This window comes from Diabrotica virgifera, chromosome 9 (genome assembly GCF_917563875.1).
Source record: "Diabrotica virgifera virgifera chromosome 9, PGI_DIABVI_V3a".
NCBI lineage: Eukaryota > Metazoa > Arthropoda > Insecta > Coleoptera > Chrysomelidae > Diabrotica > Diabrotica virgifera.
This window is the reverse complement of record NC_065451.1, coordinates 195,184,592-195,207,192: the sequence shown is the minus strand read 5'-3', so window position 1 is coordinate 195,207,192 and position 22,601 is coordinate 195,184,592. Positions and strand designations below refer to the sequence as shown.

At 32.4% G+C, this 22,601-nt stretch overlaps 2 protein-coding genes across 3 annotated transcripts in view; one reads left to right on the top strand and one right to left on the bottom strand.

Moving 5' to 3' along the window:
* Positions 1-22,601, bottom strand: part of LOC114339236 (protein NDRG3) — a 658,690-nt gene that overhangs the window by 340,555 nt on the left and 295,534 nt on the right. The window lies entirely within an intron of this gene.
* The window catches only part of LOC126891992 (glucose dehydrogenase [FAD, quinone]-like), a 106,723-nt gene that overhangs the window by 20,284 nt on the left and 63,838 nt on the right, over positions 1-22,601 (top strand). For both annotated transcript variants that reach the window (XM_050661370.1, XM_050661369.1), the window contains exons 2-4: positions 3,965-4,121; positions 16,223-16,444; positions 19,400-19,734. In XM_050661370.1, coding sequence (XP_050517327.1) covers positions 3,965-4,121; positions 16,223-16,444; positions 19,400-19,734 — 714 coding nt within the window. The remainder of the gene's footprint in view (positions 1-3,964; positions 4,122-16,222; positions 16,445-19,399; positions 19,735-22,601) is intronic.

Sequence of the window (22,601 nt, the reverse complement as noted above, 5' to 3'; positions counted from 1 at the left end):
AGTATCTCATTTCTGTAGCTTGTAATCTTTTTCTTTGTCTGTCATTAAGTACCCAGTTTTCTGCCCCATATATTGTAATTGGCATATATACATTTTTTTATACTGTCATTTTGGTTTTCCTCGATATTTCTTTTTTGTTTAGGAAATTTTTATACAGTGAATAATAAGTTCTCGTTGCAAATTTTATTCTGTTTCCAATTTCATCTTCTTGTGTTCCTTTGTTGTTTAACATTATTCCCAAATACTTAAAGAGGTCTACTTGCTCGATTTTTTGCCCTTCTATTTCAATATTTACAGTTGCTTCTTTGTTGGCTATTGTCATTACTTTAGTTTTCTCCATATTTATTATTAAGTTGTAGTTTTTTAGTTCTTCAGCCTAGATTCTAATGTTACCTGCGAGAGCCTTTTCAGTTCTTGCAACTAATACAATGTCATCAGCAAATGCACAGGCTTTAATTTTTATTTGTTGCAAATCTCTATACCCCATAGCGCATTTTTTAGTTTTTTTCCAACACTTTTTAATAACTTCATCCATAACGGAAATAAATAACAGTGGGCTCAACACTCCACCTTGTCTAACCCCGTCGTTATTAGGAAATTCGCCGGAGATTAAGTTATTTGTCCTGACCTGGTTTTTTGTGTTGGCATACAAACTCTTTATTACACTTACAAGTTCTTCATCTACTTTCTTGTTTATCAGGCTTTGCCATATTCCTTCTCTATTGACCATGTCAAACTCCTTTTTCATATCTAAAAACGCCAGGTACAGTGTATCGTTTTTTAACAGTGTTTTTTCAGTAATTTGCTGTAGTGTGAATATATGATCTTGTACGCTGTGTGATGGTCTAAATCCACTTTGTATATCCGCCAGTCGAGGCTCAACTATTTCTCGTAGTTCCTTTTCTAGGATAATTTCGTAGATTTTCAACGCTGAGCAGAGAAGTGATATACCCCTATAATTACTGCACTCTTCGTGTCTCCCTTTTTGTGTATAGGCAGTATTATTGAAATATTCCAATCCTCTGGGATTTTTTTTGTTTGTCCACGCTAAATTTAGTGGGTCATGTAATTCTTGTTTACCCTGTTGTCCAAGATATTTCAATAATTCAGCATCTGTTCCGTCGATCCCTGCTGCTTTACCAACTTTTAGTTTTTCTAGTGCATCTTCAACTTCTTCCATCTTTATTTTAGTTTCATAAACGTCTTCTTGCCCTCTTTCAGGTGTTTCATCTGTTATCTGTGTGCGATTATCTGCAGTTGTATTTTCATTGTTTAAAAGTTCCTTGAAATATTCTCTCCACCTTTCTATAATGGGCTCATCCTCAGTTATTATATTTCCGTTTCTATCTTTTATCTGCTGTAGTTTAATTTCCGTTTTACTTCTCATATTCATTAATACTCTATAAAATAATTTTGTATTTTGGGTACTAATTTCTTCCATAGTTCTTCCAAATTCTTCCCAGTCGTCCTGATTTTCTTGTTTTATCCTTACTTTAACTTTGTTGCGCTGTTCCTTGTATTTATCGTATGCCTCTTAATTTCTTTTTTGTATGTAAATTTTCCATAGCCTTTTCTTTTCTCTGACTTCTTTTATAATATCGTTGTTCCACCAGCTTGTCTGCTTTTTATGATTATTTCTTCTGGTATATCCGCAACCTTGCCCTGCTGTTTCTAATAGTATTGCCTTAAATCTGATCCACTTTTCTTCCACATTTCTACTTTGTCTTCTCTTTTCAATCCTTGCAAACTGTTTTTCTGTTTTTTCTATATACTATTTTCTATTTCTTGTTTGCAAGTTTCTCAGCTTATAGGTTCTTATTCTTCCGCTATAGTTTTTGTTTTGTATCTGTTTTCGGTCCTCGACTTTGTTGTTATTCTTGAATACTCCTTCTAGTAGACAATGGTCACTACCTATATCATAGCTTCTTTTCACTCTGACATCTTTAACTTTACTCTTTTTTTCTCGAGGAACAATTATGAAGTCTATTATTGATTTTTCATTTCGCTGGGGCATTGCTATTGTTATCTTGTGTATTTCTTTGTGTTCAAAGAAAGTGTTGGCTATAACTAAATCATTATCTACACAAAACTCTAGCAATCTCTTCCCGTTTTTATTAATTGTGTGTTCTCCGTGCCTACCTATAGCTCCTTGCCATTTCATGTTTTCGTTTCCCACTCTAGCATTGAAGTCTCCCAATATTATGAGTGTTCCCTCATAATCTTCTACTGTCTGCTGTAGTTGTTCCCAAAATTGATTTTTGTCGTTTGCTTTGTCACTTTCTCCAGGTGCGTATATTACAATCAAAGTTATAATATCGCTTTTACTACAATTCATTGATACTTTCAATAGTCTCTCATTGATGAACTCCCAATTTCTTATACCTTTTACTTTATCTTTGGGTATCAAACAGGCTACTCCTGCTCTGGCCCATTCAGTTTCCTTTACACCACTGTATATTAATAGATTTCCATCTCCTATTTTTTGTGTCCCAGCTCCCTTTTTTTTGGGGATACAAATACAGATACAGGGGATATTTATTCACTTAAATACATTATTATATAAATGTTTTATACAAAATTATTTTTTATTTTATTCACATAAAGGTATTTTTCGAAAAAAAAATGTTTTAGAACCCCTGACAGCCACAAAATGTCAATATTATTAATTCCCTGGTTATTTATAGTTATCCTATCAGGGGAGTGAAATTAGAAAGAAAACATGCATTGTTTCGGAAAAATTCAAACAATAAAAATTGTTTTGTATTAATAATTTTAAAAATATCGTTAAATTCGTCATTTTACTTTGATCAAATATGTTTCTATTTCGTTTTTGATTATACTGAATCCGAATATGGCATTGCAATTTGAAAATTCTTATACAGAAGCTCTTATACAATATGTCTGCGTAGCTAGGAACCACATGGAAATCTTTTTATGATCAATTTTACGAAAAAAAGTTATTCTTCATAAAATGCTCTGGATAGTCAAAAATCTAAAACCCAACCATCAGATATCAAATTTTATCAATTTTATACGAGTTATGTCAAAAATATGAATTTCGTTAAAGAGTATAAAGTACCTTTATATTTCAGAATATCAAAAAATGCTATTATGAAAAGTTGTTTGAAATTAAAAACTATGCTTATATATACAATTACATTATTCTAATCGAAAATTTTTTTTCAATTTTTTCTCAAATTACGGATACTCATCATCATTTTATTACAATTATGATAACTATTTTATTACCACTTTTACGAAAAAAACTTATTCTTCATAAAATGCTCTCCCTGGTCTGAAATCTAAGATACAACCATCAGATATTAAACTTTTTTGACTTTATACGAGGTATGTAAAAAATATAAATTTTTCTTAAGAGTTAAGTGCCTTTATTATTCACAATATTTTAATTAGAAGGATGTAATTGAACGCTAAAACAAATTTTTTAATTCCAAACAACTTTTCTTAATAACAATTTTCGGTATTGTGAAATTTTACGATACTTTACCCTTGAGTGAAATTCATATTTTTTGACATACCTCGTATAAAATTCATTAAATTTGATATTTGATGATTGCATCTTAGATTATATACGATGCAGAGTATTTTATAAAGAATAACTTTTTTTCGTAAAACTGATAATAAAAAGTTATCAATAGGTTCCAAGTTACGCAGGCATACTGTAGAGCTAAAAAAATTTTTTTGCTGAACATTTATTATTGTTAATAATAATAAGACTCTATCAAATAAATATTTTCTCTTCGAGTAAATTGGCAATTTAATCTCGTTGTAAATATTTATAAGAAAGGAACTTAGATAGTTTACGTTTAATTTATGAAAATTATATTGAAACAAAATAAAAATATAAACGTCTAATAAATTTTATTCGACGAATAAATAAATATTCATTGATTTACTTGTTGGTGGTGAAACCGGACCTTAAACCATTTTTTTTTATTTTCAGAAAGCTGCATTATTTTTGGCTCTATTATTTGTTTTCTGGACCCCTGCAGCTGAAGCACAGCTTTATGTATTCGTAGGAAAATTAATTGATTTTCTTTTAAACGCATCAAGTATACAATCAGTTTTATTTCCATTATATCCCGATCGACAATTGGAAAGTAAGTTTTAGAATATTGTTTTTTTTTTAATTAATTTGATGGCTTTGGTAGGGACAAATTAGCCAGACAAGTTTTTCTTTAACTATAATATTTTTTTTAATTTAAAACTCATTCTTCCTCACGATTACAGTGCTGAAAATGTTAGTAAGGTAAAATTAATGAGTGTGCAAATTTTTATTTTGTGTTCTTTATAATTTAGTTTGTTTTTTACTTCTTATTATTCTTTTTTACTAGTGTTTTTTTGTTTGTTTTTTTTTTGTTTTTTTATTTTTTTTTATTTTTTTATGTTTTGTATTTTTTCGGTGCATACGTAAAAAATATAACTAGTTGCAGAATTGCTAAAGATGTGGTTAGTAATTTACAATTTCATTTCGCACCTCTTGGTGTGATTATATAAAATATAAGGAATACAGTATATTATTATTCGTATTGAAAATTATACAATTTAAATTTATAGGTAAGAAAATTTTGTTATTCATTATTTCATTACACAATTTATCTGTGCTTGCACTATTTAATGAACACCCAATTGTTTTTTAAATTACAAAATGTAATTATTTATAATCTACGCCTTATCAATATGTTTAAAAACAATTACAGTTAGTGATAATGGTTCTACAAAATATAAGCAGTAAATAAAGTTAAAATTAATGCATGAAGAACTGTTTTGTTATTATCCTTTGTTATAGAGTGCGTCCATAAAATAACGCATAAATTCATTATTTCGTAAATCGGGAAAAATCCCGAAACCGATCGATTTTTATTTTTAAATTACAATTTTGGCATATATATCATACTAGTGACGTCATCCATCTGGGCTCGATGACTTAATCGATGATTTTTTAAACGAGAATAGGAACCATATAGCTCATTTGAATGGGTATTCAATTATCTATTTACTAATATAAACATTAACATGAATATTTATACAGGGTGCTCAAACAAAATTTTAATTAAATTTATTGAGACAAAAAGAAGAATGTGTGTAATTTATTTAATTCAAAATACGTTTTACTGTTGTCAGAAAATAGAAAAAATATGTTAATTTGACAAATAAATATTGCTTTTCGCGTAAATTCAATGTTAAAGCTGCCACCCACCTGCCTTTTGGAAATTTGAACATTACGTTTAAGCGAAAATCAATGTTTTTTTTTAAATAAAACATTTTTATGTTTTCTGACAACAGTTAAATGTATTTAGAATTAAACAAATTACATACATTCATCTTTTTGTGTCAATTAATTTAATTTAAAAACATTTTTTTGGACACCCTGTATAAATATTTAGGTTAATGTTTATATTAGTGAATAGAGAAATAAATACCCTTTCAAATGAGCTATCACATAACCCCCATTCTCATTTAAAAAATCATCGATTACGTCATCACGCCCAGATGGATGACGTCACTAGTATGATATATATGCCAAAAAATTTTAATAGAAAAATAAAAATCGACCTGTTTCGGGATTTTCCGTTTAAGTGGCCGGTTTACGAAATAATGAATTTATGCGTTACTTTATGGACGTACTGTGTATTAATTTATATGATACAATCTTCATGGTCCTAAAAATTCACAAGCATATTTTTCCCCAGGGCTAGCAGCCCGGTTAGTTAGGAAACTGCGTTGGCATGATGTAAAATCAAGTTAAATTAAATCAATAACAATATAATACAATATGTAATAACTTTTCATCATTTAAAGGGGTTTCACCTATATATTTTTAGTGGCTCAAACATGTATACCTTGTAAGCAGCACTGATGATGGAATTGTCGTTCCGAAAATGTTCTGTCATGTAGCCCGAAAGATACTTTTAAATAAATATATCTTTTATAAAGGATTTTTTATTAATTTTTTTTTATATATGGCATACAGCCGACTACAGGAAATAACTAACAATAATAGAAAAAGAAAACCGGGAACACTGAAATATCATCATCATCATCATCACGTAGCGCTACAACCCTGGGTGGGTCCTGGCTGACTGTACAACTTTCTTCCAATTTGTCAATAGTCCATTCTTTCACGGATTTTGCTCTAAATTTTAAAGAATCGCTTGGATTGACATGAAATTTGGCATACGCATAGCTTACATAAAGAAAAAAAGTGATATTGTGCCGACGTGTGCTTTTGCCCTGGGGGTGACTTTCACCCCCTCTTGGGGGTGAAAAAATATATGTCCAAAACAACTCCGGAAATGGGTAAACTGATTAATTTTAAGTAACTTTTGTTCTACAGAGCTTTTTCGCCAAGTCAACAATTTTCGAGTTATTTGCGAGTGAATATGTTCATTTTTCAACAAAACCACATTTTTAGACGGTTTTTCGCAAATAACTCAAATAGTAAGTATTTTGTCGAGAAAACCGTTCTTAGCAAAAATGTAGCCTATAAAAAAGTAAAAAAAAATGGTGTACGCGTTAGGTCTCTGGATCTCGTAGAACCAGAGTTATAGCCAATGAAATATAGATTCATATTCACCAAATTTCAAATAGGATATTTCGACGTAAAATATCCAAAAAATTAAGCACTTTTTGGGGAAAACCCATTTTAACTTTTTTAAAGTGTTTAAAAAAAGCTTTATTTCTGTTTTCACGAAAAGTTTTTAGCATTAAATTTAATCAAGTTACGCTCAAATAAAGTTGGTCCCTTTTGTTTTTGCAAAAAAAAAATCGGGAAGACCACCCCCTAATTAGCAACTTAAATGAAATTAATCGTTGCCGCTCCATAAATTATTTTACTTATATTGTGTTTATATGATCTGTAAGTTTCATCGATTCAAAGTGTTTATTTTTGAAAAAATTTGGTTTCAAATTAAAATTTTTAAAAATTTAAATTTTGAAAAATATGCTTTTTTTCAAAATAACTTAAAAATTGTTAGAGATACCAAAAGTCTCGAAATACAAAAAAAGTCTGATTTGCTTTTCTGAATATCATGTATTTTTTTGTTTTTCTGTTAGACAAAAATTGATCAAGATTTGGTGTTTCTAAATTTGCATACATTCGTGATCAGTGACTCGTTCAACCCCTTTTAACTACAGCCGTTTCAATAATAAGGACTTTGAACCGATGAAACTTACAGATCATATAAACAATATATACACGAGTCAAGAGACTTGTGAAGTTGTTACGATTAAGTTCATTTAAGATACTAATTAGGGGGTGATTTTCTCGATTTTTTTACCAAAACCAAAAGGGACTAATTTTATTTTGAGCGTAACTTGTTTAATTTTGATGCTAGAAATTTTTTTTATAAAACAAAAATGAAGCTTTTTTTAAACATTTTAAATAAGTTTAAATGAGTTTTCCCCGAAATGTGCTTCATTTTTGGTTATTTCACGTTAAAGTATTCCACTTGGAATTTGACGAATATGAACCTATATTTCATTAGCTATAACTCTGCTTCTACTAACTAAAAAAACGTGATATATTCACTATTTTTTTAAATTTTTTATAGGCTATATTTTTGCTAAGAATGCTTTTTCGACAAAATACTTACAATTTGAGTTATTTGCGAAAAACCGTCTAAAAGCGTGGTTATTTTGTTGAAAAATGAACATATTCACTCGCAAATAACTCGAAAAGTATTGACTTAGTGAAAAAACTCTATAGAACAAAAGCTACTTTAAATTAGCCAGTTTACCCATTTCCTGACTTTGTTTGGACGAATATTTTTTAACCCCCAAGAGGGGGTGAAAACCACCCCCAGGGCAAAAGCACATATCGGCATAATATCACTTTTTTTCTTTGACTTGTTAGCTGTGTGTATGCCAAATTTCATGTCAATCCAAGCGGTTCTTTAAAATTTAAAGGTTTTGCAATATTTTACCGTTAATGAATGGACTACAATCCAAACATCCATCAGCCAAATTCCATCAGTCATGTCAAACTTCCAATTTGTTTGATTTCCATCAGCCTAGGGTCAAATGGGATGTTCATTTTTCGGAGATCTGCTTGGATGTTATCTCTCCATCGCATTCTGGGACGTCCGAGTGGTCTTTTGCCTGTAGGAATCTCCTCCCATACCAGTTTTACAAGTCTCTCGTTATGAAGTCTGTGCACGTGGCCTGCCCATCTTAGTCGCTGCGATTTAATTTCTTGGACAATATCGGTGTCATTGTAGAGTTCTTTTAATTCGAAGTTGGTTCTGATCCTATACTGGTTTGTGTTAAAGTCGTGGTGAGGTCCGAAAATTCTTCTAAGTATTTTTCGTTCAAAACGTCTGAGCTTTTCTTCGTTTGATTTGGTCATGGTCCACGTTTCGCAACCATATGTTAGTACAGGTCTGACGATGGATTTATAGATTTTGATCTTGGAACTTCTTGTAAGATTTTTTGATTTTATAAACTTATCCAGTGCGAATAGACAGCGATTTGCTAATTGGATTCTGTCTTTTATTTCTTCAGTAACATCGTTGTCAGCTGTGATTACGGCCCTCAGATACTTAAAACGTTGTAATCTTTCGAAATTGAAGGTGTTGACCGTCACATTTTGTCCTATCCTGTCTCTTCATGTCGTTCTATTTATACACATATATTTCGTCTTCTCTTCATTAATCCTCAGCCCTACTTCGCTTGTTGCTCCTTCTACTTTGTTGAAAATGGCTTTTGTGGATAGGATGGAGTCTCCAACGAGATCAATGTCATCTGCGTATGCTAGTTATAACTTGGGACCTTGAACCGATAGCAGTTCTGTTTTTATTTCGGCCGACCTCATGGCTTTCTCTAATACAAGGTTAAAAAGTAGTGGAGATAACGCGTCACCATGTTTGAGTCCACTGTTGATTTCGAAGCTGTCAGACAGTTTATTATTTACACGTACTTTTGATATTCCACCCTCCATACAGACTTTAGTCATCCGAATGAGTTTCTTTGGTATTGAGAATTCCGCCATGGCATTCCATACTTGGCTTCTTTCTACGCTGTCATATGCCTGTCGAAAGTCTATGAAGAGATTGTGTATGGGTATGTTATACTCCCATCCCTTTTCTAGAAGCTGTCTCAGCGTGAATAGTTGATCTATGGGGGATCTGTTTGCCCTAAAACCGGCTTGATATTCTCCCAGGACATTTTCAGCATAAGGGGTTAGTCTACTAAGAATGATGTTTGAGAGGAAAAATTTGCCGTGTTTAAGAGTGAAATTCCTCTGTAATTCGCGCACTTTGTTTTGTCCCCTTTTTTGTGGATGGGCACTATGATCAAAAACATTGAGGTATTCGAGATGTGGTGTTACAGAAGAATGTGGAAAATACCATGGACAGAAAGAGTAACAAATCAAGATGTTTTGCTGAAGATGGGAAAGGAATGCGAAGTCATAAAAACCATACAAACGAAAAAACTGGAGTATCTAGGCCACATAATGAGAGGAGAAAAGTACTCTCTGCTTAGACTCATAATCCAAGGAAAAATCCCGGGAAAAAGAAATGTGGGACGTAGGAGGATTTCCTGGTTGCGAAATTTAAGGGAGTGGTATGGGTGCAGTTCAATACAGTTGTTCAGAGCTGCAGCCAACAAAGTTAAGATTGCTGTGATGGTAGCCAACCTCCGATAAGAGACGGTACTGCAAGAAGAAGACTATGATGTTTTCCTTCCATCTTGATGGTATCCCTTCTTCTAACCATATCTGTGTTATTAATTGGTGGATTTGGCGATGTAGTGTTTCTCCACCATATTTCAGAAATTCAGCTGGTATCTCGCCCGTACCCGGCGCTTTGTGATTTTTCAGCTTATTTAAGGCCTTTCGGGTTTCTTCAAAAGAGGGATTTTCGACGGGCATGTCTGCTGTTATATAGATCTCTTCTTTATGCTGTTCTTCCTGTATGATGTTTAGAAGCTCCCTGAAATACCCTTTGCATTCTTCTGTTAGTTCTTTATCATCGATTATCATATGGCCTTGATTGTCTCTCAGTGTATGAATAGAATTGGTTCTATGTCCTCTTTTCTCTGTGTAGGTTGCTTTATAGAATTCTCTGGAGCCTGGTTTGGGTCGGTCTCTCTCCATAGCTTCATATTTTTGTTGTTCATAGTTTCTTTTCTTTGTGCGTATCATTTTTCTTGTTTCTTTGCAGTCGTCGTATTCCTTTTTACTTTTGTCTGTTTGTAGTTGTATCCATGTCTTCCTTACTGTTTGTCGTTTTTCCAGCTGTTTCCGACATTCATCGTCATACCATGTTTTTGTCCTCTTCTGCCTACTCCTTCCAAAGATCTTGTCAGCTGTTTTGGTTATTATTTCGGCAGTCGTTTCCCTCAGCTGTTCTATATCATTGTAAACTGTTTCAGAGTTCAAGGTTTGTTCAAGTTGTTCTATATATTTTTGATGTTTCTCTGTGTTCTGCATTTCGTCCATGTTCCATTGTGGGTTCATTGTTGTTTTGTTGTATTTATGGCTAGAAATTCTGCATTTGACTTTTGCTTTGACTAAGTAATGATCTGTGTCTCCGTCTATTCCTCTGAGGCTTCTTACGTCTGTGATATTTTTCCCATGTCGGGCATCTACAATGATGTGGTCAATTTGGTTTTGCGTAATATGGTCGTTTGAGATCCATGTTTGCTTATGAATGTCTTTATGCGGAAACATAGTTGACTTTATTAACATATTATTAGCTGCTGCATTTTCTGTGAGTCTTAAGCAATTATCGTTGGATATATTGTGAAGGCTGTGTTTACCGATTGTGGGGTGTAGGCTAGGCTCTTTGCCTATTTTAGCATTAAAATCGCCGCAGAGTATGCGCATATCTTGTTTGGGCATCATATCTATTAATTTTTCTAGGGCGTCGTAGAAGTCATCCTTGATATCTTCATCCATAAAATACTGAAATATACAAATGGGAAACTGGTGTCGAATACTAACGAAAAATTAAAGATATGGACAAAATACAGCAATGAGTTGTTCCAAGACAATAGAGCACGACAGATGGAAGTAGAAGATGGTGTACTTTTAAAGATATTAAAATATGAATTTATAATGGCATTAAAAATCAGCAAATATAGCAAACCAGTAGGTCCTAACCCCTAGTAGAAAGCTTAAAATGCATAAATAATGAAAGCTTACAACCGGGGAGGTAGGGTCAAGTTTGACCGGAGCATTTTAGCATGGGTGTTTTTTTTATAGTTAGTTGTTCCAAAGCTTATTAACACATGATTTGTCAGTTGGCCCAAAACCGGGCTTTTAGGCAAGAAAAGATAAAATATGAAAGTAGATGGAAAAACCCTGCAACTTATATGTCAAATATTTATCTCCGTGAGTTACATCCACAATGGACTAGTGGTTAGAATACCTGACTCCTGGCTTTCACCCAAGGCGAGTCGGGTTCGATTCCCGGCGTCGGAAATCGTTTTTGTTTTTAAAATTGACATTTTGATTTGAAAAATAATAATTGTTTTTATATTTTTTTATATTGTGCCGTATAAATAATAAAAACGTGGTATTATAAAGACAATTATTTTTCAAATCAAAATGCCAATTTTGAAAACACAAAAAAGATAAATATTTGACATATAAGTTGCAGGGTTTTTCCATCTACTTTCATAGTGCGCCTTTCTCAAGTGATTTAGTTTACTATGTGTTTGCCTTTTTAAAGGTTTTAACTGGACAGGTTGAGGAGTAGGGAGCTGTTTGTTTCGAGTTGGTCATTCAGAATTATATCTGTATTTTTTAATTTATTAAGTTCCATAGATTCTAACAAAGATAGCTTAAGGCCTTTATTTTGAATATGCAGAATTTGAAACTTCATTAAAAGAATGATTATGATCTAGAAGGTGAAGTGTGTATGTAGAAGTATCTGTTTTTCTATTGTTGAAAGCCCTTTTGTGTTCTGCTAGCCGTTTGTCAAAGGTTTTGCCAGTTTGACCGATGTAAGTTTTCGGACAGTCACCACAAGTTAGTTTGTAAACACCACTCTGTAGTTGTTTTCTCTTTCGGCTCTTATTGTTCTTTATATATTTGCTTAAGTTGTTGTTAGTTCTGAAAGCTGGTATTATTCCTTTCTTTTTTATGTATCTGGCTATTTTTGTTGTTATTTTGCCAGTATATGTGATAGAGCGGAAGGTACTGGGTTCTTTCTGTGGCGGTGGATAGACTAATTTCAGGACTTTCTTATGGAAAATTTTAAATTTTCCATAATTTTTAATTTGAACTAAATGGAATTTTCGGAATGGGACGTTTCATCGCCGCCGGTTCATCGCCGCCGTTTCGATGCCGCCGGTTCATCGCCAGTCCATTTATCGCCGTCCGTTTCATCGCCGGTCGTTTCATCGCCAGTTAGTCAGTTGATTTTGTATTATGGGAGATGACAAGACACGACGTTAAATTCAGTTCCAAACTTTGACAAATAAAAAGATAAAAAATATTATTATATTAATTTACTGTTCTATTTCTACTTCCCCTAAATTTGATACTAAATAATATTAAATTTGTAGTGTTAAATTATATTTTATATTATAAAGGTTGAAAAGTCTATTAAAAGATTAAGTATGGCAACGGGAATGGTCATATCTCGCATTTCCTAGAATTCCTAATTAATCCTAAAAATAAATAATAAATGTAACTGTCGAAAATTGGTAGAAAATTCGGAAATATATCAATTAACGATTAACTGACTGGCGATGAACCGGTCGGCGATGAATCGGCCGGCAATGAACTGACGGCATCGAAACGGCGGCGATGAACCAGCGGCTATGAAACGTCCTAGACCCTGGAATTTTAAACCAAAAATTCCATAAGAAAGCCCTGAAATTAGTCTATCCACCACCACATAAAGAACCCAGTACCTTCTGCTCTATCACATATACGGGCAAGATAACAACAAAAATAGCCAAATACATAAAAAAGAAAGGAATAACACTAGCTTTCAGAACTAATAACAACTTAAGCAAATATATTAAGAACAATAAGAGCCTATAGAGAAAACAACTACAGAGTGGTGTCTACAAACTAACTTGTGGTGACTGTCCGAAAACTTACATCGGTCAAACTGGCAGAACCTTTAACAAACGGAAAGCAGAACACAAAAGGGCTTTCAACAATAGAAAAACAGACACTTCTACATACGCACTTTACCTTCTATATCATAATCATTCTTTTAATGAAGAGTTTAAAATTCTAAATTCTTAAAAATAATATTCAAAATAAAGGCCTTAAGCTATCTTTAATCGAATCTATGGAAATTAATAAATTAATAAATACAGATTTAATTCTGAATGACCAACTCGAGACCAACAGCTCCTCACTCCTCAACCTCTTCAGTTAAAGACTTAAAAAAGTCAAACACATAGTAAACTAAACAGCTGTAGTCACATAGTTATAATAGATTTTGTGGAAGTATAGAAAACAAACGTTTTCAGTGTTTTATTGCTAGACATTTTTGTTATCAAATAAGTACTATCTACCAAAATAAATTCATAGAATCCATGCTAAAATCGCCGTACAAATTTGACACTACCTCCCAAACTATTATACTTTATATTAGACTTGTTTAACACAATATACACAACAAGACACATACCAAAACAATCGTTACTCTCCACCTTTTGTGCTATCCCTAAAAATACAAACGCTAAAGTCTGCAATGAATACAGCACAATATAAAAGTCATATTCTCAAATTATTCTTGAAAATAATATATGGTCAAATAAATAAAACACTAAAAGAATTAATATATATATAATAAAATGGTAGAAGAAGAACACTAATCGTTTGAAATATTCTAGTCGTTCCATAGCTGGCTACTAGTGCTTACATTTGAACTGCTATATGTATATTCGTCAACCAATTTGAAGAACAGTTCAGAAGAAAGAGGTGGCTTCTAAAAAGTCAGTATTTAACATTTAATGCCGTAAATGTGATAAAGTGTGTAAACGTCAACAGACATAGACGTTTACTTGAAATTAAAGATTTATTAGCCTTTAATTCAGTATTATTTGTTAATTTTGTTTTTAGGGGAGTGCAATTAGAACGAAAACATGCATTGTTTCGGAAAGATTCATACAAGATTATATTTTTCTAAAACTTTTTTTGTTAGTTTATATACATGTTAAAGTAAAAAAGTTCTACTCGCGGATTAGGCCACTAATTGTTTATTAATTGTTTAAACAATAACAATTATTTTGTATTAATAATTTTAAAAATATCGTTAAATTCATCATTTTTTTTTATCAAATATGTTTATATTTTGTTTTTGATTATACTGAATCCGAATATGGCATTGCAATTTGAAAATTCTTATACAGAAGTTCTTATACAGTATGTCTGCGTAGCTAGGAACCACATGGAAAACTTTTTTATTATCAATTTTACGAAAAAAATCTTATTCTTCATAAAATGCTCTGGATAGTCAAAAATCTAAAACTCAACCATCAGATATCAAATTTTATCAATTTAATACGATTTATGTCAAAAATATGAATTTCGTTAAAGAGTAAAGTACCTTCATATTTCAGAATATCAAAAAATGCTATTATGAAAAGTTGTTTGAAATTAAAAACTATGTTTAAATATACAATTAAATTATTCTAGTCGAAATTTTTTCTCAAATTACGGATACTCATCATCATTTTATTACAATTATGATAACTATTTTATTATCACTTTTACGAAAAAAAGTTATTCTTCATAAAATGCTCTCCCTGATCAAAAATCTAAGATACAATCATCAGATATTAAACTTTTTTGACTTTATACGAGGTATGTAAAAAATATGAATTTTTCTTAAGAGTTAAGTGCCTTTATTATTCACAATATTTTAATTAGAAGGATGTAATTGAACCCTAAAACAAATTTTTTAATTCCAAACAACTTTTCTTAATAACAATTTTGGATATTGTGAAATTTAACGATACTTTACTCTTGAGTGAAATTCATATTTTTTGATATACCTCGTATAAAATTCATTAAATTTGATATTTTATGATTGCATCCTAGATCATAATATGATGCAGAGTATTTTATAAAGAATCACTGTTTTTCGTAAAACTGATAATAAAAAGGTTATCAATAGGTTCCAAGTTACGCAGACATACTCTGTGAGCTAAAAAATTTTTTTTGCTGAACATTTATTATTGTTGAAGTTTTTTATTAAATGTATTTTAGGTAAGTTTTACAGAAAAAAGTTTTGATCACTTTATATAAACATTTTTTTAGCTGGTAATTTTCGGTTTTTGTATTACATTTTTGTTATCTTTCTTAATTGTCTCAAAAAGAAATAGTCTATTTCGTTTCTAAAGTAAAATAATTTAGTGCATTCTAAAGATTACATACAAAGCTTTAAAAAAGTGCTTATAAAACAGTAATAGATTTGTTCAAACTTAAGTAATACCGTCTTAAATTGGTGGTAATTGTATAAAACTACGAAGATTTAAAAAATTACATATTTTAAGACGTCAAATAATTTGAATTAAATTTTTGACATTTTTTGTGAATGAAACATCATTTAGTACGATACTTAAAAAGTCAGTTGTGCAAAATCGGGGGTTTTATAAGAAAAATTGTATTAGTTACACAATTTTAAATCGTTTTTAAACAAAATTCATGTAAGGCTCATTTTCCGCCCCCACCGTACTTATGCCCATACATTTTATTTCTTTTTATTATAACCATAAGATAGCTTAATTATTCTTATTATAGGTTCAGTTTGTAAAATTTCATTTGATCCATTAGTTAAAGGATTACATTAAAATAACTCAACCGTGCACTTCGCCGTACGCTAGTTTACAGTGCGCCAATGTTTGTGAGAAGGGTGGCTTTAGCGTTATAAATAAAAAATTATAGAAGATACAGATTTAATTTTAGAAAATTCTTTATATAAGGTTTTTTTTTGTAAAATTTTCTGAATTTTTCCATGGAAGTCAGTTTTGTTCTAAAATTTATATTTACGGAGTTATTTAAAAAAACATCAAACTTCGTAGTTCATTTGTTTAATCAAAAATGAAGTACCCACTTCTCGAGTAGAACTTTTTGATATGTTGTTTATTAAACATTTCTTAATGAAATTACAAAAAGTTCTATCTTGTTTGATTTTTTCCGAAGTGAAAATCTATATGCACTCCCCTATTTACTAAATTTTGATTTTAGTCTAATGATTAAAAAATGTGCCAAGATGTTTTGTTTTAGTTACTTTCAAAAACAAATTCGACTTCATCATAGTTGGATCTGGACCATCCGGATCAGCATTAGCCAGTAGACTGACGGAAAATCCAAATGTTAACGTTCTTCTGTTGGAAAATGGAGAACAAGCTAGTATATTAACTGAAATACCACTTATAGCAGGTGCTTTCGGAAGTACTTTATACCAATGGGGGTATTTGACGGAGCCTCAGCCTGGATTTTGTAGAGGTAGCTAGACCATAAATGATTTCTTAGGTATATTCACAATTGAAAAGCCAAATATATGTTGCATGGAATACAATTCGACAAACCTTCCATACGTTAATCGGTATCAACAGACTATTTTAACTTATTTCTGTATCCCCACTTCGTCAGACACTCTAGCTGATACAAATTCATACACGGAACGGCCAACGAATGTCTCTTGCTATTTCCCACTTTAAGTGGTTAGCTGTAAAAGTCCCGTCTACTTTGATTTCCATAAACTAAAACGATTTACTAGTACCGTTTGTTGTCTTTTGGACTACATATATTTTTGAATGGTCCAGTCGTAGCAACATTACATTCTGTTCACTAATAGAACAATGAGTAACTTACTTCTAACCTAATCTAACTACATTTTTATAAGCTAAAGTCCTACTCAGCAGTATTTCTTTAGTTTATGTCAGTATATGGCCTATTTACACTACAATTAACGTGTACACTACTGCACTATGCGCACTACACTAGCTCATGTGGTTTAGTACCGCACTATGTGCGATATACTAGCTCAAATGGTGTAGTTCTTTCAGAGGTGTAAACAGGATGATCCTAAAGGGGAGGGGGTTACAACTACTTGATGGTCTCTGGGGGGTATGAATTAGTAATGGTGTTATGAGTTATATATATGAGTTACCTGGTTACGCCTATGAGTTTTTTTGAGTCGTCTGGTCTGGCTCGTGTTGTCAAGTAGCTGGAGAGCCTCAACATTCACGTGACGATGGATCTTGTCTTCATGGTTTCTGACAAGTTTAGAGATAGTCTGTCTAACGGTGTCGATCCTCAGATCATTGTGGATGATATTGTTTCTAATGTACCAAGTAGCATCTACGATGCTCCTTAGTATCTTATTCTGGAAGGGTTGAATTATTTGAATATTACTTTCGCTGGGACACCCCCATAGTATGCCAAACCATAACATAATATAACTCCAAACAGGCTTCAGGATTTGATTAAAGAGTAAACTTATTATGAATTGATAATTTGAAGTCACGTCCAGGCAACCAATACATTTTTATATATCTGATTCCAAGCTCTTGTCTTTTTCTTTTTAATGTGTGTTTTCAATCCGAGTCTTACATCACGAGTGATACCTAGATATTTTGCAGTATTCTCATATGGAACCTGGATATTATTTATTCTGATTGGTATGTATTGTATTGTCTCCTTTTATTACTAAAATCAATATGTATCGATTTGGTTTCATTCAACTAGACTCTCCATGCTTGAGGTAATTGCCGTATCATCTGTAAATGTGGCAATAGTATCTTGATGTACCAAGTTGATATAGTTGATATATTGGGATATCTCTGGTGTATAAAATGTACAGAACTGGTCCAAGGACAGTTCCTTGTGGAACACCAGCTTAATCTCTTTTGAACTATATGGAATGGAATTTGTAAAAGTTTAACGATTTCAGCAAAAGCTCTGTTACCGCTTTGTTGATTAAAAAGCCAAATATATGGCGTATGGAACACAATTCCTCACACCTTCCGTGTATGAAACGGTATCAAATGTTATTTCTGAATCTCCACTTTGTCAGACACTCCGGCTGATATAAATTTACACACGGTATGGCCAGCTAATGTCTCCTGATATTTCCTACTTTAAGTGGTTAGCTGTAAAAGCTCCATCTACTTTGATGACCACAAACGAAAACGATTTATGAGTAGCGTTTTCTGTTTTTTGAGCAATACAAATCCACAATAAGACAAAATACAATCTGTCCTCGAATAAACTCATTCTATCTCTTCGTATGCTCGAATTAATTTCTAATTCTAATAACTTATTTTCATCCTACATTTTATTATTGACTATACAGGGTGTTTGGTAAAGAATGGGACATAGCTTAACCTTAGATTCCTGAGCTTAAAATAAGTCGATTTAAGCTAACTTACCTTGGAAAGAAAGTTGATAATAACCGAAATACAGGGTGTCAAAGTTAATCTTTTATTATATTTTATTCTTAAATATTTCCTGACAGGCATGAGCTAATAACACGAAATTTGGTAAGAGGGGTTTTTTTGCGACGAGAAATCTAAATTCGCCCCAAAAATGATGTATTACCCAGCTCATTTAATACATTTAATTTTTTTTATCCCCCCACTCTACATACTTTTTGAATAAACATTTTTATTCTCTTAATATTTTTACTTAAAAAAGATATACTATTTACATTCATCTCGCTAAACTTAACCGTTTTCGAAATAAACATATTTTAATTTTAAATCTGCGATGCAACATATTTTTTTGCACCCGAAAAGTTAGTTACCATTAGTTAACAAAAGTTAGCACCCATTAGTTACACCCGAAAAATAAACTGAAAACCATAATAATAATACAAGTTCTCATATTTATGTCATTGCATCACAAATTCCATTAGAAGAAGTTTGCGATCCATTTTTGGAAATTATTATGGCTTTAAGATTATTTTTCGTGTGTAACTCCAATGATATTATGCAAACAATTATGTTGCATCGCATATTTAAAATGCGTTTATTTAGAAAACGGTTATGTTTAGCGAAATAAATGTAGTATGTATATCTTTTTTAAGTAAAAATATTAAGAGAACAAACATTTTGATTCAAACAGTATGTAGAGTGGGCGATAAAAATAATTGAACGTATTAAATGAGCGCTGAAAGACGTATGTGGCGCCCTCTGAGTAATATACCATTTTGGTGGCGAATTTAGATTTCTCGTCCCAAAAAACACCCGATTAGCAAATTTCGTGTTGTTAGCTCATGCCTGTCAGGAAATATTCAAGAATAAATCAAACGAAAGTTTAACTTTGACACCCTGTATTTCGGTTATTATCAACTTTCGTACAAAGATAAGTTAGCTTAAATCGACCTATTTTAATTTCAGGAATCTAAGGTTAAGCTATGGCCCATTCTTTACCAAACACCCTGTATATTACTTACAGGTTGTACTAACCACCAAATTAAATGGGAACACGGTAATGCTTTGGGAGGCAGTACCATTATAAATTATATGATTTATGTAAGGGGAAATCGTAGAGACTATGACAACTGGGCTGATCAAGGAAATCCTGGATGGGGCTATGATGATCTTTTGCCGTTATTCAAGAAAATTGAAGATGTTCACGTTGCCATTAAGGATGACGCTTATAGAGGCACTGGAGGACCCGTGACTGTGACTGATGTTGCATGGAGGACAAAAGTTTCCGGGGCTTACGTTCAAGCGGCTCAACAGGCTGGTTACAGTTACGTAGATTATAATGGAAAGGAACAACTGGGGGTAAGCTATTAGTTGTGTAGTTGTAATTTTAGTATTTAAAAAAAATACCTAAGCGATCCCTTGGTTACTTACAGCTATATTCACAAAAATTAGACTAACGAGCAAATTTTCTCTATTACCAACCTTAAAACTAATAATGTTTGTTGAGTTCTCCCCAATGGTTTTCATCAAAATTCTTTTAAACCGACTTAAACATAACACTTAACAGGCAGAGGACTTTTAGACATAAACTATGTCATCATCATCATCATCATCATTCAACCCTGATCTATCCACTGCTGGATATAGGTCTCCCTCAGTCTTTTCCATTCATTTCTGTTTTGTTCTGTTTGCATCCAATTTTTGTCGTTCCGTTTTATGTCATCAGACCATCTAGTTGGCGGACGACCTCTACTTCGATATGCTTCTTGTCTTGGTCTCCATTGTATTATTCGCTAATGTCCATCTGTTGTCCGACATTCTAGCTATGTGTCCAGCCCAGTTCCGCTTTAGGGTCATAATTCTTTCTATGGCATCCGCCACTCCTGTTCTCCGTCTTATCCCCCTGTTCGTAATTCGATCCCGACGAGAAATGCCTAACATTGAGCGTTCCATGGCTCTTTGGGTAACACAAATTGTATTTATTACTTTCTTGGTTATTGTTAAGGTTTCTGCACCATAGGTAAGTACTGGCAACACACACTGATCAAAGACTTTTCTTTTGAGACACATAGGCAGTTCTGACTTAGGACATAGTTCAGCTTGCCGAATGCCACCCAAGTGAGTCCTATGCGGCGGCTTAGTTCGCACGTTTGATTATCTCTTCCTATGCGTATCTTATGCCCTAAGTACTTGGCATGTAAAGCTTCAGTAAATGGCATGCCTATTGAAGAAACCACCTGAAGATAAACTATGTGCACTAACATAAAACGTTTTATACTAACTCGAAAAATTTAGTTTTTTTGAATCTTCTCACGATTCCATGCTGATCCAGGAGTTAAATAGCATTTACGTGTATATAGTCTGTCGTAGTCGTTAACGAAGTCTGTTTTTATCCTTATTTGTAAATACATCCTTTAATCACATCTCGTTTATTTCTACACCTAGGTCTCCATGTAGATTGCTACTTTTTATTTAGCAGGGTGCATTTACAGTATCTCTCAGTACTTTATTTTGAAAACTTTGAATCATTTTAATGTTAGTTGCTCATCCCCAAATCTATACACAGGGTGTCCAGAAACTCTATCGACAAACGAAGACAGGAGATTCCTCAGATAATTTTAAGATATTTTAACCCAATTCACCTAGTCCGAAAATGCTTCCTAAAGGAGCTAGAGCTCTTTGAAAATGGCGTCTTGTAAGTAGTTTTTCTTAAATAACTCCGGAACGCTTCTATTGAGAAAAACAAAAATTGGTACACATATTTATCTTCCACAGATAAATCGACTCCATGCATTGCGAATTTCTAGTACCGGTCATAGGCGTCCGTTTTGGGTAGGGCAACAATTATTTTATAGCATAACTTTTTTATCTTTAATTTTTAAGCATTTTTGACTCTGGATTATTAAATTGCGAGATATTCTACAACTAAAAGGTACTCTTGTTTTAGGTCGATAGGATACACCGTTTTCTAGAAAAATCGATTTGAAAATTTTTCTTTTTTTGAATTTCCAAAAAAAAAATTCACAAAAAACCATTTAGAAATCTGAAAACTGGTACGTTTATTTATATTTCAGAGATGAATCGATTTCATTAACTGCGAATTTCTAGTACGGGTCATATGCGTCCGTTTTGGGTAGGTCAACGGTTATTTTATCGCATAATATTTTTGTCTTTCATTTTAAAGCATTTTTGACTCTAGATTATTAAGTTATGAGGTATTCTAGTACTAAAAGTTACTCTTCTCTAGTCTTGCTTTAAGTTGATAAAATACACCGTTTTCTTTTGAAAATTTTTTTTAATTTTTATTCAAATTATAAAAACGAAAAATTTTCAATTCGATTTTTTCTAGAAAACCGTGTGTTCTACGGACTTAAACCAAGAGTACCTTTTAGTACTAGAATACCTCACAATTTAATAATCCAGTGTCAAAAATGCTTAAAAGTTAAATACAAAAAAGTTATGTGATAAAATAACCGTTTCCCTACCCAAAACGGACGCCTATGATCGGTATTAGAAATTGGCAACGTTTGATTATCTCTTCCTATGCGTATCTCATGCCCTAAGTACTTGGCATGTAAAGCTTCAGTAAATGGCATGCCTATTGAAGAAACCACCTGAAGATAAACTATGTGCACTAACATAAAACGTTTTATACTAACTCGAAAAATTTAGTTTTTTTGAATCTTCTCACGATTCCATGCTGATCCAGGAGTTAAATAGCATTTACGTGTATATAGTCTGTCGTAGTCGTTAACGAAGTCTGTTTTTATCCTTATTTGTAAATACATCCTTTAATCACATCTCGTTTATTTCTACACCTAGGTCTCCATGTAGATTGCTACTTTTTATTTACCAGGGTGCATTTACAGTATCTCTCAGTACTTTATTTTGAAAACTTTGAATCATTTTAATGTTAGTTGCTCATCCCCAAATCTATATACAGGGTGTCCAGAAACTCTACCGACAAACGAAGACAGGAGATTCCTCAGATAATTTTAAGATATTTTAACCCAATTCACCTAGTCCGAAAATGCTTCCTAAAGGAGCTAGAGCAGTGGTTCCCAAAGTTTTTTAGTTCGCGGCGCACTTAATAAACTAGAATTTTTCCGCGGCGCCCTGAGTCAAAATATTGATTTAACGTTTAACTTTAACTGTAGTTAATACGGTTTCTGTTGCAGTTGATATGGTTAGGTTAATTTAATAATAATGAAACATACTTTAAATTC